This window comes from Hippopotamus amphibius, chromosome 7, assembly GCF_030028045.1.
Source record: "Hippopotamus amphibius kiboko isolate mHipAmp2 chromosome 7, mHipAmp2.hap2, whole genome shotgun sequence".
In the NCBI taxonomy this organism is placed as follows: Eukaryota; Metazoa; Chordata; class Mammalia; order Artiodactyla; family Hippopotamidae; genus Hippopotamus; species Hippopotamus amphibius.
Window position 1 is genome coordinate 34,154,085 of NC_080192.1, and position 26,544 is coordinate 34,180,628.

The 26,544-nt window shown below is 36.0% G+C and overlaps 1 protein-coding gene across 1 annotated transcript in view; it reads right to left on the reverse strand.

The window, feature by feature from the left end:
- Nucleotides 1-26,544, reverse strand: part of LRRIQ1 (leucine rich repeats and IQ motif containing 1) — a 201,709-nt gene that overhangs the window by 107,166 nt on the left and 67,999 nt on the right. Inside the window, exons 15-18 of the mRNA XM_057743161.1 lie at nucleotides 21,951-22,130; nucleotides 19,636-20,085; nucleotides 16,727-16,937; nucleotides 12,402-12,521 (exon numbers count right to left, since the gene is read on the reverse strand). Coding sequence (XP_057599144.1) covers nucleotides 12,402-12,521; nucleotides 16,727-16,937; nucleotides 19,636-20,085; nucleotides 21,951-22,130 — 961 coding nt within the window. The remainder of the gene's footprint in view (nucleotides 1-12,401; nucleotides 12,522-16,726; nucleotides 16,938-19,635; nucleotides 20,086-21,950; nucleotides 22,131-26,544) is intronic.

A 26,544-nucleotide genomic window follows, 5' to 3' on the forward strand; every position in this document is an offset into this window, starting at 1 on the left:
TGCATGAGATCATCAAAAAAACTAGAAACAATAAATGCTGGATAGGGTGTGGAGAAAAGGGAACTCTCCTGCACTGTTGCTGGGATTGTAAGTTGGTACAGCTACTATAGAAAACAGTTTGGAGGTTCCATAAAAAACTAAAAATGGAACTACCATATGACTCAGTAATCCCACTACTGGGCATATACCCAGAGAAAATGATAATCCAAAAAGAAACATGTACCATAATGTTCATTGCAGCAGCAACCTAAATGCTCATCAACAGATGAATGGATAAAGAAGATGTGGCACATATACACAATGGAATATTACTCAGCCATAAAAAAGAATGAAATTGAGTTATTTGTAATGAGGTGGATAGACCTAGAGTTGGTCATACAAAGTGAAGTAAGCCAGAAAGAGAAAAACAAATACTATATGCTAACTATGGAATCTAAAAAAAAAAAGAAACCTGTATTAAACATCTGACTTCATGGTGGAAAGTTTTCACCCTGAGTTCAGGAACTAGCAAAAGATGCCTGCTAAAATCACCACTATTTAACATTTTACTGAAGGTAGTCATAAGGACAATAAAGCAAGAAAAATAAATAAGAGGAAATGAAGAAAAACAAATGCAAATTGGAAAAAAAGGAAAACTGTCATTATTCTCAGGTGACATGATTGTGTGTACAGAATATTCAAAAGACTTGAGAGATAAGTGATTTCAAAAAGTGGCTGGATATTCAATGCAATCCCGATCAAATTACCAATGGCATTTTTCACAGAACTAGAGCAAGAAATCTTATGATTTGTATGGAAACGCAAAAGACCCCGAATAGCCAAAGCAATCTTGAGAAGGAAAAAATGGAGTTGGTGGAATCAGGCTTCCTGACTTCAAATGATACTACAAGGCCATAGTGATCAAGACAGTATGGTACTGGCACAAAAATAGAAAGGACGATCAATGGAATAGAATAGAGAACTCAGAAGTAAGCCCAAACACATATGGGCACCTTATCTTTGACAAAGGAGGCACGAGTATACAATGGAAAAAAGACAGCCTCTTCAATAAGTGGTGCTGGGAAAATTGGACAGCAACATGGAAAAGAATGAAATTAGACCACTTCCTAACACCATACACAAAAATAAACTCAGAATGGATTAAAGACCTACATGTAAGGCCAGACACTATAAAACTCCTAGAGGAAAACATAGGCAGAACAGTCTTTGACATACATCAAAGCAAGATCCTTTTTGACCCACCTCCTAGAATCATGGAAATAAAATCAAGAATAAACGAATGGGACCTCATGAAACTTAAAAGCTTTTGCACAGCAAAAGAAACCATAAACAAGACTAAAAGGCAACCCTCAGAATGGGAGAAAATAATTGCCTATGAAACAACGGACAAAGGATTAACCTCCAAAATATACAAGCAGCTCATGCAGCTTCATACCAAAAAAGCAAATAACCCAATCCACAAATGGGCAGAAGACCTAAATAGACATTTCTCCAAAGAAGACATACAGATGGCCAACAAACACATGAAAAGATGCTCAACATCACTCATCGTCAGAGAAATGCAAGTCAAAGCCACAATGAGGTATCACCTCACACCAGTCAGAATGACCATCATCACAAAGTCTGGAAACAACAAATGTTGGAGAGGGTGTGGAGAAAAGGGAACTCTCCTGCACTGTTGGTGGGACTGTAAGTTGGTACAGCCACTATGGAAAACAATTTGGAGGTTCCTTCAAAAACTACAAATAGAACTACCATATGATCCAGTAATCCCACTCCTGGGCATATACCCAAAGAAAACCATAATCCTAAAAGAAACTTGTACCATAATGTTTATTGCAGCACTATTTACAATAGCCAGGACATGGAAGCAACCTAAATGCCCATCAACAAATGAATGGATACAGAAGATGTGGCATATATACACAATGGAATATTACTCAGCTATAAAAAGGGATGAGATGGAGCTATATGTAATGAGGTGGATAGAACTACAATCTGTCATACAGAGTGAAGTAAGTCAGAAAGAGAAGGACAAATATTGTATGCTAACTCACAAATACGGAATCTAAAAATGGTACTGATGAACTCAGTGACAAGAACAAGGACGCAGATGCAGAGAATGGACTGGAGAACTTGGGGTATGGGAGGGGGCGGGGAGTGAAGGGGAAACTGAGACGAAGCGAGAGAGTAGCACAGACATATATATACTACCAACTGTAAAATAGTCAATGGGAAGTTGTTGTATAACACAGGGAGTCCAACTCGAGGATGGAAGATGCCTTAGAGGACTAGGGCGGGGAGGGTGGGGGGGACTGGGTGGGGGGAGTCAAGGAAGGGAGGGAATATGGGGATATGTGTATAAAAACAGATGATTGAACCTGGTGTACCCCCCCCCAAAAAAAAAAGTGGCTGGATAAAACAAGGTCAGTACACAAAAATAAAATAATATCAGAAAACATCAAATACCTAGGAATAAATCTAACCAAAAAATGTATAAGACCACTATGAATGAAATACAGAGCACTGTGGGCAGATATTTTAAATGGATTAATTAAATGATGAGATATTCTATGTTCATGAATTTTAAAATGTAATATTCTTAAAATATCAGTTCTCCCAAATTGATTTATAGAGTTATTGCAATTTCAGAGAAAATCCTAACGTTTATTGTGCAAATTGACAGGATGGTTTTAAAATTCATACATAAATGCAACAGATCAACACTGGCAATAGTAGTTCTTTCTTGAGGAAGAAGAACAAAGTTGGACCTCTATAAGACTAGATAACAAAATTTATTATAAATTATACAGTAATTAAAGTAGTGACAAAAAGGATAAACAAAAGAATGACAAGAAAAGTTAACAGAATACACGCACACAGTTTCCTGGATTTAAATAAAGCTTCCACTTTATTTAATTTAAATCCTTTGTGAAAAGTATGGTGTATAAAACAAATGGTTGTGGGTCAACAACACAATCAAATGTGTATGTCTGGAGGAGAACTTGACCCCTTAATCACACTGCAGGCAAAATTTAATTCCAGATGCATTATAGACCTAACTGCTGAAAGTTAAGATAATTAAGTTTCTAGAATATCTTAATGACCTGAGTAAGCAAAGATTTCTTATATGTCACAACAACTAAAAGCTTTTGTTTTTAATTTAAAATAGAAACATTCTGTTCATCAAAATGAACCATAAAGAGAGAAAAAAGGGATATCCCAGAATTTAGAGAATATATTTGCAAGGGAAAACAGAGTAGTATTCAGATTACATAAAGCATTCCTACAAGCCAGTAAGAAAAAAGATGTACAACCCAACTTAAAAATGCACAAACACTTGATCATGTCACAAAAGTAGATATCCAAATGGCCAGTAAGCATATGAAAATGTATTCAACATTATTAGTTATGAGAGAAATATAAATTAGAACAACTAGATACCACTATCAACCTACTGGATTGGGGGAAAAAAAGACATGAAAATACAAAGTGTTAATGAGGATAAAGCTCCTCTGAAACTCTCATATTCTGCTGATAGGACTGTAAATTGCTACAATCACTTTAGAATACCCTTAGGTACTAGCTACTAAACATAGGTAAACGTTATGACTCAGAAATTCAGTTCCCAAGAGAAATGTGAATATGCACATCAAAAAGCATGTACAAGAACGTTCACAGCATCTTCAGTCAGACAACACTAGAAATGACTCAGTAACAAATAATCCACCAAGAGTAGAACAGACTTTTAAAAACTGGCATATTCAAATAATAGATTAAAAGTAGTTTATTCAAAATAATGGCACATATATATATACAGCTACACTCAACCACATAGGTAAATCTCACAGACATAATATTATGTGAAAAAAGAGTACATACTGGACGATTCCACTTATTGGGAGTTCAGAAATAGGCAAAACTTATCTATGATGATGGAGCTGTGAATACTATGGAGGCATGAGGAAGTCTTCCAGGAATCTTAGTGGTACTTATGTGGGTTTAACTGTCTAGAGAAGAGGAAACATAATAAGCAAGACTAAGGATGTAAGAGGTGCTAAATGTGGTTAGAGTATGTGGACACCACAGGTGGGAAGTGGTAAATACATCTGTAGAACTTGCTGCCTTTCTGTTGATTACTTGAATAACAATTGAAGGAGGCTGTTCTGATTTTGCTAGGCAACAAAGAACCACTAAAGTTTGTTAAACATGGCATAAATAAGCTTAAAGTTATATTTAATGAAGAATAATTGATAAAACACATAAAGCTGGCTGAAGAATACACAAGAATTCTTGTAAATATTCCATGACCACATTTACACACTGTACAAGCTCGTTCATAAATCAAGAAGATGTTTTAAAAAATGGAAACAGACCAAAGAAAGATGGCGGAGAAGCAGAGGGATGTGGAATGCATCCCTCTCCACAGATGCATCAGGAATACACCAAAAGATGCAATAATTCCCACAGAGAACCAGCTGAACACCAGCAAAAGACCTCAGACAACAGAAAGGACTGCAAAGATCCCAACATAACTGAGTAGGACAGAGGGGAAAAAAAAAAAAAAGGAGAAAGAGGAGGAGAATAAAGGAAAGGGACGGGTCCCACACCCTGGGGAGGGGGGATCTGAAACAGAGAGGAGATCGCGGAATTCAGGGAAACATCCCTTATCTGATGGGGAAACCCCTTCTCCAATGGGGAATTTCCTTGGGTCAGAAGGAAGGCATTTGCGACTGTTCAAAGAGGGTGAAGTGGCTGAGCTGTGGCAGATGGGAAAGAGTGAGAAATACATGGAGGATCCGCACCACGGCTCAGTGTGTCCGGACTGAGACATCAGTTCACAGATGAACAGGGGGTCTGGGAGCTGGAATGTGGAAATTGGAGAACTGATTCAGGGTGAGAAACATTGTTGGCAGTGGGGAGACAGACTGAGAGGACAGGAGCGAAGAAATCTTCAGTGGAGAATGCCTACCTTGGAAAGCTGGGCGGCCAAGGCAGGGGTCGATACTGCTGACTCACAAGCAGCGGGGAGGAGCCGCGGGTGTAGCTTCTCTCTCCATACCTGTGATGGACAAAGGAAGGACCCCTCTTGGCCTGGCTAAGGGACTCAGGGTTAACAAAGGCCCCTGGGCAGGGCTGGCCTAGAGTGCCTGCAGCCGAGAGCCAGAAGTCCACAGAGTAGCCAAGCTCTGGAGACATTCTGTTTACACCTGAACCACCGGCGTCCCTCTGCAACAGGCCTGCCATGGCTGAATGAGCCACTGTGACCAAGGCAGGGCGCCACTGCTCAGTCACTCCCAGGGGAAGGAGCCACTATTGTACCTTCTCTCTCCCCACACACTGGTGCTTACAGATGAACAATAAAGGAAGTTCTGCTGGTCGCAGAGTAATACAAAAAACCCAAGGTGGGTAGAAGGACACTTACAGTTGAGACACCAAGGAAACAGAAATATTATTATTAATTCTATTGATCTGGTCCATTCTGGGGTCAGTTCTAGATTTTTTTCTTTCTTTATTAATTACGATCTTAGTTCTAAGGGATCTACACGTTTTATAACATTTTTTATCCTATTTTTTATTCTATTTTTATTTTTAGCCTTTTTATTTATTTCTATTTCTAGCTAAGTTTTTTGTAGTGCTGACTCTCCTACTTTCTTTTCAGCTCTATCTTTTATACATTTCTATTTCTTTTTCTTTTCATATTTCCAGTCACACTACGCTCTTCTGTTGCCCTGTCTTCTATCCTTTTTTAGTTTATTTTATTCTAACATACTTATAAGCAATACTATCAGTCCACTCTGTTTCCTTGCTTTATTCTCTAGATGACACAATGCTTTGGTTTTTATTATTAGGATTTGTCTTTATCTTAGTTCTAAGTATAATTGCCTGATTTCATTCTGAGAATGCTCAGTCTGTCTGGCGGTACTCTTGCTCTTTATTATATTTGATCCTAGCTTTCAAAATCTCCCTGGATTTGTGTTTCTGTGTGTGTGGTTTTTTTTGTTTTTGTTTTTGTTTTTCTTGGATTTTTTTTGCTTTGTTTTGAATTTCTGTTGGTATTCTCTTTGATTGTCTGATGGCATACTGGGGTTCCTCTGTCAGGTCTTTCTAGTGCCTTATGTTCTACTGGATTAAGTGTTTGTGTGTCTTATACATGTCTGTGTTTCCTTCACTTAGTATTTGTTTGACTCAACACTCTGCCATTACTCTGGGGCTTGGACAGTCCTCTTTAAACCCCTTTATTGCAGGGACAAGCAACCTCTGAAGTCTGGACTACTCCATCAGAAGTCAAGTAGGAGTGGGGAGGGAGCACTGAATCCAGAATGCTAGACTACTAGAGAGTCCTCAGACACAGGGAAGATTAACTGCAGAGAACTCTCACAGAGCCCTGCATCAGAGGCTAAGACTCGGCTTCATCTGACTGTCTGCAACTGCCAGTGCTGGACACCTCACACCAAACTACAAACAAGACAGGAACACAAACTCACCCATCAGCACACAGACTACCTAAAGCCATATTAACCTCACAGATACCCTAAAACATACCTCCTGACATGGCCCTGCTCATCAGAGAAAAGACACAGAGCCACATACCAGAAAGCAGACACCAGACCCCCCAACCAGGAAGCCTACTCAAGACACTGGACAAACCACACCACAGGGGCAGAGGGCAAAAACAAGAGGAATTACAATCAGGCAGCATAGGGAAAGGAGACAGCAAATCCTATAAATGACACAAAATGAGAAAACAAAGAAACACGATGCAGGCAAAGGAGAAGGAAAAAAACCCCCAAGACCAAATAAATGAAGAGGAAGTAGGAAAACTGCCTGAAAAAGAATTCAGAGTAATGATAGTAAAGATGATCCAAAATCTGGAAAACAAAATAGAGAAAATACAAGAAACAGTTAATAAGGACTCAGAAGAACTAAAGAGCAAACACAGAGTAATGGACAACAAAATAACCAAATTAAAAATACTCTAGATGGTATAAACAGCAGAATAACGGAGGCAGAAGAACAAATAAGTGAGTTGGAAGATAGAATGGGGGAAAAGTTGCCACAGAGCAGGAAAGAGAAAGAAGAATAAAAAGAATGGAAGACAGTCTCAGAGACCTTGGTGACAACATTAAGCACACCAACATTTGAATCATAGGCATCCCAGAAGAAGAAGAAAAAAAGAAAGGGGCTGAGAAAGTATTTGTAGAGGTTATAGTGGAAAGCTTCCCCAACATGGGAAAGGAAATAATTAATCAAGCCCAAGAAGCACAGAGAGTCCCATACAGAATAAACCCAAGGAGAAATACATCAAGGCACATATTTATCAAACTAATGAAAAACACAAAAAAACAATGTTAAAAGCAGCAAGAGAAAAGCAACAAATAACATATAAGGGAAAACTCTTAAGGATAACAGCTGATCCTTCTGCAGAAATTCTGCAGGCCAGAAGGGAATGGCAGGATATACTGAAAGTCTTACAGCCCAGAATACTTTACTCAGCAACAATCTCATTCAGATTTTATGGAGAAATCAAAAGCTTTACAGACAAGCAAAAGTGAAGAGAATTCAGCACCACCATACCAGCCTTATAACAAGTGCTAAAGGAACTTTTCCAAGTAGGAAACACAAGAGAAGGAAAAGGCCTACAAAAACAAACCCAAAACAATTTAGAAAATGGTAATAGGAACACACATGTCAATAATCACCTTAAATGTAAATGGATTAAATGCTCCAACTAAAAGACACAGACTGGCTGAATGGATACAAAAACAAGACCCTTCTACATGCTGCCTACAAGAAACCCACTTCAGACCAAGGGACACATATGGACTGAAAGTAAGGGGATGGAAAAAGATATTCCATGCAAATGGAAGTCAAAAGAAAGCTGGAGTAGCAATACTCATATCAGACAAATTAGACTTGAAAGTAAAGACTATTACAAGAGACAAGGAAGGACACTACATAATGATCAAGGGATCCATTCAAGAAGAACATATAACAATTGTAAATATCTATGCACCCAACATAGGAGCACCTCAATACATAAGACAAATGCTAACAGCCATAAAAGGGGACATCGACAGGAACACAATAATAGTAGGAGACTTGAACACCCCCCACTTACATCAATGGACAGATCCTCCAAACAGAAAATAAGTAAGGACACACAAGCTTTAAATGACACATTATACCATCTCGACTTAATTGATATTAATAGGACATTCCATCCATAAACGACAGAATACACTTTCTTCTCAAGTGCACATGCAACATTTTCCAGGATAGATCACATCTTGGGTCACAAATCAAGCCATGGTAAATTCAAGAAAACTGAAATCGTATCAAGCATCTTCTCTGACCACAACGCCATGAGACTAGATATCAATTACAGGGAAAAAAATGGTAAAAAATACAAACACATGGAGGCTAAACAATATGTTATTAAACAACAAAGGTATCACTAAAGAAATCAAAGAGGCAATCAAAAAATACCTAGAAACAAATGACAACGAAAACACAACAACCCAAAACCTATGGGATGCAGCAAAAGCAGTTCTAAGAGGGGATTTTATAGCAATACAGTCCTACCTCAAGAAACAAGAAAAATCTTGAATAAACAATCTAACCTTACACCTAAAACAATTAGAGAAAGAAGAACAAAGAAACCCCAAAGTGAGCAGAAGGAAAGAAATCATAAAGACCAGATCAGAAATAAATGAAAAAGAAATGAAGGAAACAATAGCAAAGATCATTGAAACTAAAAGCCAGTTCTTTGAGAAGATTAACATAATCGATAAACCATTAGCCAGACTCATCAAGAAAAGAAGGGAGAAGACGCAAATCAACAGAATTAGAAATGAAAAAGAAGTGTAAATGGACACCACAGAAATACAAAAAATCATGAGAGACTACTACAAGCAACTATATACCAAGAAATTGCATAACCTAGAAGAAATGGATAAATTCTTAGAAAAATACAATCTTCCAAGACTTAACCAGGAAGAAATAGAAAATATGAACAGACCAATCACAAGTACAGAAATTGAGACTGTGATTAAAAATCTCCCCAAAAACAAAAGCCCAGGGCCAGATGGCTTCACAGGCGAATTCTATCAAACATTTAGAGAAGAGCTAACACCTATCCTTCTCAAACTCTTCCAAAATATAGCAGAAGGAGGAACACTCCCAAACTCATTCTATGAGGCCACCATCACCCTGATACCAAAACCAGGCAAAGATATCACAAAAAAAGAAAATTACAGACCAATATCACTAATGAATATAGATGCAAAAATACTCAACAAAACACTAGCTAACAGAATCCAACAGCACATTAAAAAGATCATACACCATGATCAAGTGGGGTTTCTCCCTGGGATGCAAGGATTCTTCAATATATGCAAATCAATCAATGTAATACATCATATCAACAAATTGAAGGATAAAAACTATATGATCGGGGCTTCCTAGTTGATGCAGTAGTTGAGAATCCACCTGCCAATGCAGGGGACACAAGTTCAATCCCTGCTCCAGGAAGATCCCACATGCCGTGGAGAAACTATGCCCGTACGCCACAACTATTGACCCTGTGCTTTAGAGCCCATGAGCCACAACTATTGAGCCCATGTGCTGCAACTAGTGAAGCCCACGCACCTAGAGCCCATGCTCCACAATAAGAGAAGCCATGGCAATGAGGAGCCCATGCACCACAACAAAGAGTAGCACCCACTCACCGCAGCTAAAAGAAAGCCCACACACAGCAAAAAAGACCCAACACAGCCAATTAAATAAATAAATAAATAAATAAATTTATAAAAAACAAAAAAAAACACATATGATCATCTCAATAGATATGGAAAAAGCTTTTGACAAAATTCAACATCCATTTATGATAAAAACTCTCCATAAAATGGGCACAGAAGGAAATTACCTCAATATAATAAAAGCCATATATGACAAACCAACAGCCAACATCGTTCTAAATGGTGAAAAACTGAAAGCATTCCCTCTAAGAACAGGAACAAGACAAGGGTGCCCACTCTCACCATTATTATTCAACAGAGTTTTGGAAGTTTTAGCCACAGCAATCAGAGAAGAAAATGAAATAAAAGGAATCCAATTTGGAAAAGAAGAAGTAAAACTGTCACTCTTTGCAGATGACATGATATTATACGTAGAATATCCTAAAGACTACCAGAAAACTGCTAGCACTAATCGATGAATTTAGTAAAGTAGCAGGATACAAAATTAATGCGCAGAAATCTCTTGCATTCCTATACACTAACAATAAAAAAGCAGAAAGAAAATTAAGGAAACTCTCCCATTTACCATTGCAACATAAAGAATAAAATACTTAGAAATAAACCTGCCTAAGGAGGCAAAAACCTGAATGCAGAAAACTATAAGACACTGATGAAAGAAATCAAAGACGATACAAACAGATGCAGGGACATACCATGTGCTTGGATTGGAAGAATCAACATTGTAAAAATGACTGTACTACCCAAAGCAATTTACAGATTCAACGCAATCCCTTTCAAATTACCAATGGCATTTTTCACAGAACTAGAGTAAGAAATCTTACGATTTGTATGGAAACACAAAAGACCCTGAATAGCCAAAGCAATCTTGAGAAGGAAAGATGGAGTTGGTGGAACCAGGTTTCCTGACTTCAAATGATACTACAAGGCTACAGTGATCAAGACAGTATGGTACTGGCACAAAAATAGAAAGGACGATCAATGGAATAGAATAGAGAACTCAGAGGTAAACCCAAGCACATATGGGCACCTTATCTTTGACAAAGGAGGCAAGAATATACAATGGAAAAAAGACAGCCTCTTCAATAAGTGGTGCTGGGAAAATTGGACAGCAACATGGAAAAGAATGAAATTAGACCACTTCCTAACACCATACACAAAAATAAACTCCAAATGGATTAAAGACCTACATGTAAGGCCGGACACTATAAAACTCCTAGAGGAAAACATAGGCAGAACATTCTATGACATCCATCAAAGCAAGATCCTTTTAGACCCACCTCCTAAAATAATGGAAATAAATCAAGAATAAACAAATGGGACCTCATGAGACTTAAAAGCTTTTGCACAGCGAAAGAAACCATAAAGAAGACAAGAAGACAACCCTCAGAATGGGAGAAAATACTTGCCAACGAAGCAACAGACAAAGGATTAATCTGCAAAACAGACAAGTAGCTCATGCAGCTTAATACCAAAAAAGTAAATAACCCAGTCCACAAATGGGCAGAAGACCTAAATAGACATTTCTCCAAAGAAGACGGACAGATGGCCAACAAACACATGAAAAGATGCTCAACATCACTCATCATTAGAGAAATGCAAGTCAAAGCCACAATGAGGTATCACCTCACACTGGTCAGAATGGCCATCATCACAAAATCTGGAAACAATAATTGTTGGAGAGGGTGTGGAGAAAAGGGAACTCTCCTGCACTGTTGGTGGGACTGTAAGTTGGTACAGCCACTATGGAAAACAGTTTGGAGGTTCCTTACAAAACTAAAAATAGATCTACCACGTGATCCAGTAATCCCACTACTGGGCATATCCCCAGAGAAAACCATAATCCAAAAAGAAACAGGTACCATAATGTTCATTGCAGCACTATTTACAATAGCCAGGATATGGAAGCAACCTAAATGCCCATCAAGAGATCAATGGATAAAGAAGATGTGGCATATATATACAATGGAATATCACTCAGCCATAGAAAGGAATGAAATGGAGCTATATGTAATGAGGTGGATAGACCTAGAGTCTGTCATACAGAGTGAAGTAAGCCAGAAAAAGAAAAAGAAATACTGTATGCTAACTCATATATACGGAATCTAAAAGAAAAAAAAAAAAAAGGTACTGATGAACCCAGTGAAAGGGCAAGAATAAGGATGCAGATGCAGAGAATGGATTGGAGAACACGGGGTTGGGGGGGCAAGGGGCAAAAGGGAAGTTGGGATGAAGTGAGAGAGTAGCTTAGACATATATCAACTACCAAATGTAAAAGAGATAGCTAGTGGGAAGTTGCTGTATAACAAAGGGAGATCAACTCGATGATGGGTGATGCCTTAGAGGGCCAGGACAGGGAGAGCAGGAGGGAGTTGCGGGAGGGAGGGGATATGGGATATATGTCTAAATACAGCTGATTCACTGTGGTGTACCTCAAAAGCTGGTACAAGTGTGTAAAGCAATTACATTCCAATAAAGAGCTTAAAAGAAAAAAATGGAAACATACTTTTTCAAGTGCAATTTAAAAAACAAAAATCTATAACAGCGTTAAAAGGGTGAAAATCTTAGAAACGGGTTTAACCCCAAAATAGTAATATTAAAATATTCTAAGACCAATCTCTATATGTTGTAGTTGGCACTTACTTCATCAAATGTAAAATCTTCTAAATCTATTTCTTCGTATTCTTCTTCAGATTCTTCATTCTTAATGGCCTCTAGAGCTGTTGTCAGTTTCTTTCGTAAAAGAAAGCCCTTCCAAACTGCCTAAACAAAAATTTAAAGCATGTTATACAAGGTTATAGATCAAACTCCAAACCAGATTCTCTGTGTTATCCCATTAGGAAGATAAAACATCTTAGACCTTAGTTTAATGGCTCAATAATCTGCTTTTTGAACTTTATGTGACATTTAAAACTGCAAGATAAATTAAACGACTGCTTGTGTCTAAAGTTCTGAATCTCAGGAGACTTTCCTCATGGTAAGCAGAAAAGAATCTTTAAAACTCCCTCAACTGCACATGTAGGTCAACCAATCAATTATCTGACAATTCCTCTGGGACCCATTCTAAATTAAGAAGAAAGAGATACAGAGGAAAACCAATTTTGGTAATTTTCAAATGATTATGTATAAAATAACCTAACACCCATTTAAGAAAATTTCAACATATATAAATGGTCATGTTAGAGACTTGGAATCCTGGCCCATAACAATTAACTAATTTAATCTTTAAATAAACCAAGCACATAATAACAGAATTAATAATATTCAGGTTCCTCAATAACCTTGGAGGAATCTTGGTTTATCCTAACTATAACTCCAAGAACACTGGAGCTTTTAAAAAATTAGTATCTTTATACACTGCTAGGGAGTAAGCACCAGGATATATAGTAAGTGTAAAACACAGGTAGAAATGTGTATTGCATTGCCTACATTTATCTATGAAAATCCATATAAAACATATAAAAAACATACACATTATATAAACTTATATATTTAAATATACGTGGTTGCTAATATTTACAAAGTGAAAGCATAAAGCATAAAATTAATTTTAAAAATTATTAGCTATATAGATAGAAAACAGAGTGGAAGGTACAGCAATAGAACCCAGATATCTCTTAATATACACCTTGCTTAGATTTGACTTTGGAACTGTGCACATGCTTAAAAATTATTGTAAAACAAATAAATACAAAATAAAAGAAACTCCTGAAAAAAATGTAAAAATATATTTTGTGCTATGGTCATAACCACATAGAAGGTATTTAAAGTGACTTTTTTTTGAAGATTTATTTATTATTTTATTTATGTATTTATTTATTTTGGCTGCATTGGGTCTTCATTATTGGGTCTTCGTTGCTGTACATGGGCTTTCTCTAGTTGTGGTGAGTGGAGGCTATTCTTTGTTGTGGTGCACGGGCTTCTCATTGCGGTGGCTTCTTTCATTGCAGAGCACAGGCTCTAGGCACACAGGCTTCAGTAGTTGTGGCTCATAGGCTCAGTAGTTGTGGCTCGCGGGCTCTAGAGCGCAGGCTTAGTAGTTTGGCAGATGGACTTAGTTGCTCCATGGCATGTGGGATCTTCCCAGGCCAGGGCTTGAACTCATGTCCCCTGCATTGGCAGGTGGATTCTTAACCACTGTGCAACCAAGGAAGTCCTAAAGTAACTTTAAAATAGATTTTTTGACTATACTCCTAGTGAAATACAATCAAAATATAAATTTAACTACAAACAGTAACTTAAATATGTTATAGTAATCATATTGTTAGCAATAATACTGGTATTGTTACTCTGAAAAATAAGTATATTGAGAAGAGCAGTACACAAACAGATAATGGTCAGAACATATATGGCAAAAGAAATTACACGCAATCTCTGAGGCAACCAGCCTAGGAAGCCAAACCACAACCTCTGCAACAATTAGCCAAAAATGGTTAAGATTTGGTCAATGACTACTAGCTTCTCTATTTTTTGTTCCTACTTCTAACTCAGGACCAACTGGACCAAACAGAGATAGCCAAATATGCTTCCCAAACCAATCACATAAGATGCCCCAGTTCTATTTGGGCGTGTGTGTGCGTGTGTGTGTGTGTGTGTGTGTGTGTGTTTGTGTTTGTGTATGTGTGTGTATACACATGCACATACATAGTGGAAATAAACAATGACTGCACAAATGAGAAAAAACAGACTATAGCAAGGGAGTCAGCCACTATCACTTGCCTTTGGCACAGACTCAAAGGCAGGGAAGGGAGTGAGGTAAATGTATACACATTTATATAGTCATGAATACATGCTTGTCACATACTAGACATTCATTAAATACTATTTTCCCAATCTCCTTGTTTTTAGCAATTCTGTTTATTTCTTAGTTTATCAAATAAGAAAATAGCATGATATTAAACATCACATAAATTTCAAAAACTATAATTAACTCTAATAATTTTTGTCTCTAAAAATGAAGTTCAGTGAAGAAATAACATTCCATTATTTTGTAACTTGCTGTGAACAAATCATAACTTTTCAAGAGAGTTCAAACTCCTCTAATCTGAGGAGAAAGGATGTCACTATGAATCAAGAACTCGAACAGTATCAAATGGTAGAAACAGAAGAGAGGACGTCTTTGTGTGGTGAGGAACATGATTAAAAGCATAGCCTGAGAAAGTGGCCTTCCTCTTTTTGACTTACCCATTATGGAGAGTACCATCAGCTCTTTGCCCACTTTGTTAGTCTCATGTAGCTGGGTTGTTGTTATAGACCTGGGAATGTCACGTACTGTGGGTGACTGGCATACGCAAGCTAGCTATCTTAGAGGAAAACAAACTCGTTTTTCTTTCCCCTCTTTTGTTCTTAGTCTGTTTGAGATGCAATAACAAAAATACCATAGACTTGGTGAGGTAAACAACAAACGTTTATTTCTCCCAGCCCTGCAGGAAGCTAAGGAGTCTAAGACCAAGACATGGACAGATTTATTGTCTGGTGAGAGCAAGGTTCCTGGTTCATAGATGGCTGTCTTCTCACTGTGTACTCACGTGGCAGAAGGGACTAGAAAGTTCTCTTGGGTTTCTTCTATAAGGGCACTGATCCCATTCATGGGGGCTCCATCATCATAATATATTCACCTCCAAAAGGCCCCACCTCCAAATACCATTACACTGGGGATTTCCCATATTCTCCTGGTTGGTGGTGGCTTGTTAATAACTTGTAAAATAACTCAGGCGAATTGTTATTGTCTGCCTGGCCAGGGTGGGCAGTTACACTCTGTGTTTCCCCTAACACTTCTACTGCTGCCTTCCTATAGTATAATCACAACATAAAGGATACTTGGTCATGTGTGTCCTTTGCTCAGATTCCTGTAATATCTTCCCATGTCATTCAGAGTAAAAGCCAAAGTCTTTACAATGATTTATGATTTATAAGTCCTACTCTTTTTTCCTTATCCCTCTCCAGTCACACTGTATCTTACTGCTCTGTAAACACTGTGGGTATGCTCCTAAATCAGTGCCTTTGAATCTGATATCCCTCTGCCTGGAATATTCTTCCCCCAGACATCCAATGGCTTATCTTTTGCTGCAATGTCACCTTTCCTGGTCTTCCACATCCATCCTGTCTAATATGATTAATTTTCCTTAGATATCCCTATCCCGCTTTCCCTGATTTATTTTTCCCTTTAGCATTTATCACTATCTAACATACTTATTTATCTGCACATCCCAACAGAATGTAAGCTAGTAAAATTTTTGTGCCAAGTAATATTGACTAAATGAATGAATAAAGGGAAGCACTAAATTTTTTTTAAGTTAACTATCATTCAATTCAGGTGCAGTACCATGAATTTCCAGACTTTATTTTATGTGTTTATTTATTCCACCTGGACATAATCTCCATGAGGGAAGAGATATTGTATGCTTTGTTCTTAGTTATATTTCCTGAACCTAAAATAGTGCTTGACAAACAGTATGTTCTAAAAATTATTTGATGAGTGAATAAATAAAAGGATGAATGTGATCAGATTGAACTTCATTTTGAAATCTGGTTTTGGTGAGGTTCTGAATTTTTAAGTTAAACAGGTATTTGAAGGACTTTAACAATTATTTTAGTAGATCTTTAAACATGCTTCTAGAAATAGCTATAGATTAGGCCAAGAGAGACCTGCTTTGACTAATCAAATGTTAGCATATGTGGCAAATGCCACATCTCAGCAAAAGTTTTCATATGATTGTGTGGTTCAGCTTGACCCTTAGTCATAAGAACAGTATTTACAAATTATAGACTACTCCTTCAGCCTAGATACTAAGCAGAATTGCAGCCAACCTGCAACTACCTGGCAGCCTACACATCACATGAGTAAGAAATAAATCCACGTATTTGTAAATTGTTAAGATTCAGGGATTGCCTGTTATACAGAATAACCCAGTGAAAGATAACTAATACATCTCTCATGACTATTTCACCCAAAGATTAAAACTAACCTGAATAAGAGTAGCAGCCTTCTCCCTCTGTTCTTGGTTGTTCACAGTATTTTTTATTTCTTCTTTCTTTAAAATAATTTGGTTTTTGATGCAGGAATTTGGCTGGGATGTCAGGAGTCCTATTGCAGCAGGATGTAGATTTGTAGAGAAATGAATCTTTCTGCGCACAATGTAACCACGCCAGTATGCCTGCATTACCATAGCTGCCATACTATTAAGAGGAGAAAAAATATATTTTTGGTACCCATAAATATACAGTTGTAGTTAAGAGGTCCTCATAAGCTATATTTATTTGTAAACATAGACTACTCTAAAGTATTCTTTAAAAATAAGACCCATTCTTTTCTTTAACTATAGTCATAGAAGTAAAAATAATATGGAAACGTTCAAATCTGAAGGAGAGAAATGGGCCAGTAACTTAGAGGGATATGAGTATTAGGGGTTTTTTGTATCTTTTAAGGAGGAAGACATTACTGAGATTTTGTACGATAGTGAGGATGTTGAACCAGTAGAACGGGGAGAAAAGTGATGATGCAAAAGAGGGGAAAATGTGGGAGTCAGTGTTGAGTTGGCAAGAGAGGATGGGACCCTGTTCACAGTGACGAGATTAGGTTTTGAGGGGAAGAAAGGCCCCCCTTCACTCTAAGAGAAAGGACCCATCAGGTCTTTGCTAGCTTTACTTTCCTACCTGCCCATGGACAAATACTTAAATTATTCTATTACAAGCCCAGTAGTAAGTTCTAATATTTTTCCAGCCTACATCTATTTGCCTTTTTCTGGCAATGAATCAATCAACACTGTGTTTATCCCACATCCCCAGAGTCTGCCCAGAAACATGACCAAAACTTGAATAACAATGTGCATTGATTGTGAGCAGGTTCTCGGTTTGCTTAATCATTTAATTCTTCATCGTTGGGTGTGTTTTCCTTTCCCCACACAGATAACTGCAGACATATTATCAAGGTACAAGGTATGGTCAAAGTGCTAGCTACTGTCTTAACTGCTCTTCAAATCCCTGAGTTTAATTTTAAAAGGCATGTGAAGGAGAAGTGATTCGTGCATATCACCTTCCCCAGGCTCCCTTGAAAAAGTCTTCAATAATTCTATAATTGCCAAGCCCAATGAAATTTTTTCATTCCCCATGCTAGTTATTTTAAAGCAAAGTGGAATTAAGTGATAAACTGTCAGACATCACCATATATATTTTTTCTCACAGAAATATATTTGTGGGAAATTAGAAAGGAAGGATGTAACCATTTGCTGTTGTTCTTAATATTGGTATCATCACCACCACCATTTTAACTGACTCCTGTGGAAGCCTTCAGTCTACTTTGCTATGAATTGAAGTTAGTGGATAAGACTTCTTTCCAGCTTAAGATAAACTACTTGTACTCCTTATAGAAAAAAAAATCATATTTCAACAAATCATTTCCTCCTCCTAGGGTAAACAGAACTTAGTAAATTTTGCTATGGAATCAATTCACATTCGGTCCTTCAACCATTAATTCATTCCTTCGTCTTGTGAACAAACATGAGTTAAGGAATTCAAAAAAGAATAGACATATGTATATGTATAGCTGAATCACTTACTGTACACCTGAAACTAATACAACATCGTTAATCGACTATGCTCCAATATAAACTAAACTTTTTAGAAAAAGATAAAACATGAGTAAAGGAATTTTAAGGCACTATAATATGTATTTGGGTGATAAAGCAAAAAGTCTGTAAACATATTTGCAATGCATAACTGGTAAAGAATGAAAGGTGTGTAAGAAAACACATTTAACCTGAGACAGCATCTTATACTTCTCTACAGACACGTACAAATTTCACTGGCTGTACCTGTGAATTTCTTGCAAAGCTGACCAGTCATTTAGTGCTTGAATTCCTCAGCCCACTAACATCAAAATTTCCCCAGGAAGAAAATAAAAAGGTAAGTGAGAGATATTTCTTCAGCGACACTAACACCTGGACTGCTTTTCACCATGCAGAAAGCAGTGAAAGCAGATTAAGAAGCTGACTTCAGGGCTTCCTGAATGTAAGGTGCTCTGCATGTTGGGAAAAACAGCTCGTATTATTACTACCATCACCATCATCCTTTATTTAGTAAAAATAACGATGATGAAAATGCCCTTAGCATAGGGACACATGTAAACTATGCTTAGGAAATGTCCACACAACTGACAGTGAATCTGCCTAGAACACTGAGTAGTGAGGTTCAGCAAGTGGGTATATATTTTCTTTTCCCTTTATTCTTTAGGTCTTTGGTTTGTCTATATTTTCAGTTCCTCATCCTTCCTTACTATTATCATTTGGCTATTTTATTTATCATGAATTAAAAAGTTCCAAATGTTGTTTATCTGAAATTTCAGCAGGCAATGTCTGGAGTGTTCAGAGCTAATGGGATTCAAATAGGCAATGTCTAGGGTACCCTGGCTAACACTACCCCAAAGTATACCAATATACCCTGGCTTGTTGAATATTTTAAGCTTAAGGAATTTAAGGAAAGGCATGTGCAGAAAGGATTCTCTGACTTTCCCTGGAAGCATGTCATAAGACTCTCATGTGAGAGGTCTTTGCAGTACTTTAAGAATAATGGGATTATTTTATTTCTTCTTAAAAATTCATTTTAATTATTTAGAGATTAGAAGGCAGAGAAAATAATTTCAGTTACTCATTTTAAATTAAATAATACTAGTTAATTAAATCAGAACCTGCCAAATTTCAATCAAATTAATCTGCACTGTAATTAATAATTTGTGCATCATAAGAACATAAGGAAATTAACATGAAATATAATAGTGATTGAAATCCTTTACCAAATTATTATTTAGTAACAATGTCTAAGATTATACATAAAAATAATAAAATACAACTGTAAAAGAAAAATGACCTATAAATCTTACATTTTTTCATGATGTTCAGTATTCTGGCAGTTTTTCAGTAGAGAGTTTGTCATTACTGTTTCCATGAATGGTATTCTTTTGGTGGGGAAAATGCTTGCCTTGCTATCTTCTCTTTTCTGGCCTACTATTTTTTCCTTATTTCTTCCTTTAGTATCTTCACACAAGGAAGGGTTGGTTAATGAGGAATGACTAGAGCCAGAGTCCATCCACTTCTCAGAAATATCTGGTGAGTCCGGTTTATGTTCATTTGAATAAGAGCAAAGGACTCTATTTTGCAGTGTCCTATCACTGTTTGTAGGAGGCAAATGATTTTGCTGAGCTTCTGATTCATCTCTCTTTGTGATACTTACATCCCCATGTTCATGTGCATATCGACATTCATTACTAAGTGTCATCAATTTCTTGAAATAATGGCAGATATTGTCTGCAGCATCCAAGGTGAATATACTTCTGAGCAAATAAATAATGAGGATGTTTAATAAGAAGAATTATATCAGCAAATATTAACACTTCTACAGGTTTTGAAAATATCCCTGTGTGGCCTGACATGAATATTAAATTTTACTATAAAATCCATTAAAAACATTTCTGATTCTTTATATAAAATTTGATCCATTTCTCACAGAATGTGAAAATATTTGTTTAGTTAATTCCAATCCATTAATCCAGACACAATGTCTGCAAGTTTTAGAATCATTTTTATCCTTGGTATTTTTGGTACAAATGAATGAGAAAAATCCATGCTTCTACTGCTATAAACATGAGAAATCATGGCTGCCTAAATTTGGTGAAGTTATTTATGAAACAAAGCTAAAAGTATTTTGTACATTGACTTTGCCATGCAAAATATTTGTATTGGACTTTTAAATAAATAACTTACATTATGGGAAAGTTTTTATTCCCATTTTTCTCTGCAAAAAAAAATCCACTGCAAAGAGAATTCAAATACTTTAAAACATAAATGCTTGTGATTCTCTTGCATAATTGTTGGATTTAGCTATATCAAACAAAATGAAAGAGTTATTTCCTAAAATGTAGAGATAGACACTTTCTATGTTTACAAATGTAGACATTAGCATAGGTTCCTCCAATATATTTTGATATGTTGTATTTCATTCATTTTGTTGGTGAATAATGCAGAAAAGGTTCAATTCAATGTTGGATATAAACTGTTTATGGTTAAGTATTAAATTCACCACCATTTATGATCAAACATAAAAAACATAGTCTGTTTTCAAGTCTAAAATGAAACAATTGCAATAACAATAAACTCTTCCAAAGAAGCGTAAATCTAAATTTCAACATGAGAGGTGTTGAGTCACCTTTACGTAAGAATTGTAGATTACTATACATACACAAGAAGATATTAGTTTAGACTTACAAAAAGAAAAATGTGAATAACCTTAGTTTTTGTTAAAAGTAAACATTATAACAATTGGATATAATATGAATAGACTAAAATAAAAAACACAAATAGCAAAACCAACTCTTACATAGTATGAGCATGTACAAATAGCAAAAATTTAATATGCAATTTAATAATTAAGTTTAGACATTTGGAAGTACATATCATTGTTCCACTTACAGTGCAGAGTTATCATAAGTAAAATATAAAATAATTTTCCTTTTTCATTTGTGTTTTGAGCAGTATAAATTAGAAAATACAGTTCTAAAAAGATCATTGTGATTAATTCATAGTAATGGATTCAGAATTCAGGGTGAGGAGTGAGAAGTTCTCTTTGATATATTTTTAGGACTCTACTCTCAGCCTCTGTCCTCTGAATGTGTGCGTGTGTTGACTGCCCTTCTGCACTGTGCTCCCGCAATACCTTAATACACAAATATATGTGAAATATGATTCCTTATATAATAAATATATATAATAAATATGATATGCTTTATAAAACTTGCCTTGCCCCATTGTAACTATTTATTTAGCTAATTTTCTCATAATGTAATCATTAATTCTTTTGAGGGTAAAGTGTAATATTTAGATTATGTGTCTTGCCCGTAAACTTGACTGATTAATTGAATGAACATTTGACTGAATGTTTGCATGTTGTCTTGAAGCTATCCTCATGCTCTCATTTATTTTTATCTAATTTTAGCTTTTAAATTATGTTCAAAATACATATTAATACACTTCAAATAATAAAAAATGATGCCCAGAAGTTCTTTTTTAAAGAGAAAATATCCCTAAAACACACTGTACTGGTCCAAAAGAGTAGCACTGTATTGATCAGAATAATTTTTAATCATATGTATAAACTGCATTATATCTTTTAATTATGACAAGGGGAAGATAAAGCTCTCACCGTTCTCCAGTAGCATATTTTTCAGCTAGTAAGTTAAATTCTCGAATCTGGGACTGACAAAATACCAGGAAACGTTCTAATTCCAGTTGATAGGGTTCTTCAACGTGAATTTCTGAGTAAGAGGTTAGCATTTCACCATTGAGGATTCTTAGAGCAGGTAATATTTTAAGCAGAGAGTCCCTATTGAAAACAGGGGAAAAAATTAATAATCTTGAAAAAGAGAGTTTGCATCTCAAATAACTATATGCCTATTAAATAATATAAGCACAGAGTATATCTCTGAAACTTATTGATTTTGTAGAGAAAATTATACTGTTAATTTTTTTTTTAAGTATGGTATCATGTCATATACAAAGTTTTAAAGTTCTTGACACACATTTAACCATTTTCTTCTAAAACACAAATGGTAAATTCAAGCAGTTGGAAACCTGGACTGAGAGTTAATAGAAGGATAGTATCAGACACACTCTTTTAAAAATAAGATAATTAAAATAATTTAACTGCAAGTTGCTGTTTATTTCAGAAATAGGTGGGCATTCTGATTGTTTCTCAGTGAAATATAGTGAGAATAGAGTTAAAACAAAAGGAGTGGTGATTACCCCATATTTCATGATCTGGGAAATCCAAAATTATGGTATTTCTCCTTGAATCCTAGTAAGGATTATAATAAAAATCTCTGAGATATGAGTCTTTATCCATTTAAAAGACCAATGCTATGAAAAACCAGGTCAGAAAGCAAGAGCAGACCACCAAGCCCAGCCACTTCAAAGTACTTCCCAAGCCTTTCACAAGAAAAGTGTGGACTTCTTTTCACAAGGCTACTGATGGTCACAGAGGCAAAATAAACTCCCTAAATGAGTAAAAGTTCTTACTAAAAAACTAAGAGTTCCTAGGAGGAAACCTACAAATCACTGACAAAAGATATCAAAGAAGCCTAAGTAAATGGAAAGATGTCCCATGGAAAAAAATCTTTGTGGATAAGAAGATTCAATATTGTCAAGAAGTCACTTTTTCTCAACTTGATCTATAGATGTAACACCATTCCAATTACAATACCAGCAAGATATTTTGTGGATATCAATAAATTGATTCTAAAGTTCATATTAAGAGGCCAAACTAGCAGATAGCCAACTTAGTTTTGAAGGAGAAGAAAAAAGTTGGAAGACTAATTCTACCTGACATCAAGATTTTCTATGAAGCTACAGTAATCAAGATAATGTGGTAATGGCAAAGGAATAGTCAAACAGATCAATGGAACAGAAGAGAGAACCCAGAAATAGACCCACATAATACAGTAAACTGATCTTTGACAAATGAGCAAAGGCAATGCAATGGAGAAAAGATAAGCCTTCTCAACTATGGGTGCTGGAACAACTGAACATCCCCATGTTAAAAAAAAAATAGAATCTAGACATATAGACACAGACCTCTCACCCTTCACAAAAATTAACTCAAAATGGATCACAGACCTAAAAGCAAAATGCAAAACCCTAAAACTCCTAGAAGAAAAAAAGAGAAGAAAATCTAGATGACCTTGGATATGGTGATGACTTTTTAGATATAATACCAAGGACACATCTGTGAAAAAATTATCGATGAGCTGAACTTCATTAAAATTAAAAATTCCTGCTCGTAGGGACACTGTCAAGTGAATGAGATGATAAGTCATACACTGGGAGAAAGCATTTACAAAAGACACATCTGATAAATGACTGTTATCCAAAATGTACAAAGAATGCTTAAAACTCAACGATTAAAAAAAATATCTTCATTAAAAAATAAGCCAAACACCTTCAAGGGCATCTCACCGAAAGAGATAAATACGACAAATAAGCATTAATTAACGAATTGCAAATTATAACAACAATGAGATACTACTAGCTACCTATTAAAATATCCACAGTCCAAAACACTGATAACAACACACGCTGGTGAGGATGTGGAGAAATAGGAATTCTCATTAAGTGCCCGTGGTAATGAAAATTGGTAGAGACACTTTGGAAGATAGTTTGGTGGTTTCTTATAAAACTAAACATATTTTTACCATTTGATCTAGCAATCAGGCTCCTTGGTATTTACCCAAACAAAATGAAAATGTATGTCCACACAAAAACCTCCCCACAGATGCTTATATCAGTTTTATTTGTATCGGCCAAAACTTGAAAGCAACCAAGATGTCCTTCAGTAGGTGAATTGATAAACTGTGAAACATCCTTACAATGTAATATTATTTAGCATTAAAAAGAAATGAGCTACCTAGCCATGAACAAACAGAGGAAACTTAAATGCATATTAATAAGTGAAAAAAGCCAATCTGAAAAGGCTATATGTGGATGATTCCAATGGCATTACATTCTGGCAAAAAGCAAAACTATGGAGACAAAAAGATGAATGGTTGCCAGGGGTTAAAGTAGAGAGAGGGATGAAAAGGCAAAGCACAGAGGATTTTTAGGGCAGTAAAATTATTCCATATAATACCACATGGTGGATACATATCATTGCACATTTTTCAAAACCCATAGAATGTAGAACACCAAGAGTGTTATAAAACTATGGAATAGGTGATACTGATGTGTCAATGTAGGTTCATCATTGTAAAAAGTTTACTGCTTTGGTGTGGGATATTCACAGTGAGGGGGGTTGTACATGTGGGGACCAGGGGTATGTGGGAACTCTCTGTACTTTCTGCTCAATTTTGCTGTTAACCTAAAATTGCTCTAAAAAATAAAATGTATTAATTAACAAACAAAGCAAACACTAAATGAAGGATGGGAGGGTAAGATGACTAAAATACTAAGAGTTAAGAGTTAAGAAGGCAAAGTCCTAATGACAGTTATTCCTTTTACCTAGACTGTATAGTCAGGAGTGATACATCCATTTACGCAAACACAGTTGTAAAATATAATTTTAATTATTTTAATGGAGAAAGTGGTCCATTAAGGCAAAAATGCATAAGGCCAATCAAAGTCATAATGCATCCCTATACATAGTTGCGATCTTGGTAGCCTTGGTATTAAATAAAAGTGATCAACAGAGAGGTACAAATACACCTCTTTCAATGAAACAAAATAGAGGAATACCACAGTTTTTCATTTACTGAGGACACAGTTAACTAGCTTTATACACCCTTCCACCACTCCAGAAATAGTTTTTTTTTTCCCTTACAGATATTTAATAAGGAAAGAGAGAAAGGATTAGATTTCGTTCTTCAGGGTAATTATCAGATGTTTTACAATTTTAAGAAGCAGGTAAGAGCTTAATGCTTTGCTAATAAAGAGTTTAAGCTATTAAGAAAATTTGAGCCCATATATTTTGAACTGTTTAAGAGGCTTGAAGCTAGAAATGCTTGCCAAATCAAAAACCACCTACTGCGTGGGATAGGGAGGGTAGGAGGGAGGGGATATGGGGATATATGTATAAATACAGCTGATTCACTTTGTTGTAACAACATTGTAAAGCAATTATACTCCAATTAAGATCTGAAGAAAAAAAAAACTACCTACCATGTTTACCATAAAGGGTCAAATAAATGGCATATATTGTGTTTTTGCTTAGATTCATTTTAAGATACTGTCTGAAAGCAGGATGTTACATTAAGATAATATCTATTCATCACAGGTGATGAGGTAATCAGAGGTATTCACCTCAGAGGTACAATATTAAATATAACATGAAATCTTTAACTGAGGCTCTCATCAAAGCAGGGAAATAGTCTACCCTACCAAATAATTTATTATAGTACTAAGGAAGCTACATTGTATTCTAAATCTTTATCAAAATACTCAGTCAAGGTTTCTTGAAGACATGACTTTAATGTCAAAATAACTTATTTAGTTATAATTATAAAGTGCCAGGTATGAAATAATGATTTTTGAGATGAGATAATAAAGGGTGTTGAAAGTTAAGACTGCATCGGTGTTCATCGAGCTTTAAAAAAATACTCTAATTCTACTACTGGTCCTGTTTCTTCAAATTAAATTTTCTAAATTATAGAAGAGCAAATAAAAGCCTTTGATAACTTGATGGAAATAGTTCTTGAGAATAGCCAACAGTTCTAATTCTTTGGGTACCAAGAAAATTTCTATCTGATACCTTGGTCTCCATAATGGACCTGAGTAGCAAAAGGAATGACGTGTGCCAGTAACAGGCTCTAATCTTTGAAATAGGTATATCTTATAAGGAAAACTAATAAAGCATATTATCTTATTATAAGTTGGATTTCTTAGGAGTTAGGTAAAGCTGATTTTATTTTCTTCTAGGGTATAATCATTTCAGTAAGCTTTTGTATGTACAAAACTTTTCACCAGGGTGGTGGACACACAGTGGTAGTGCAGATGTAGTAACATCTATGAGACACTCTTGATTAGTCATCCTCTTCCAGGTCTCAATTTGGCTAAATGAGGAGGTGTCAGCAAAAGGAAGGCAACACTCATGCTGCTAATATGAGAACCTCAGGGTCTAACACTTTTATCCCTTGTGTTAGTCACTCTCTAAATTCATTCAGATGAGAATTCAAGTTAGACTCCTATGTGTGCCTCCAACCCTGCAGGGTAGTGTTTCTGAAAAGATTGTTCTTGAACTACTGCATCAGTGG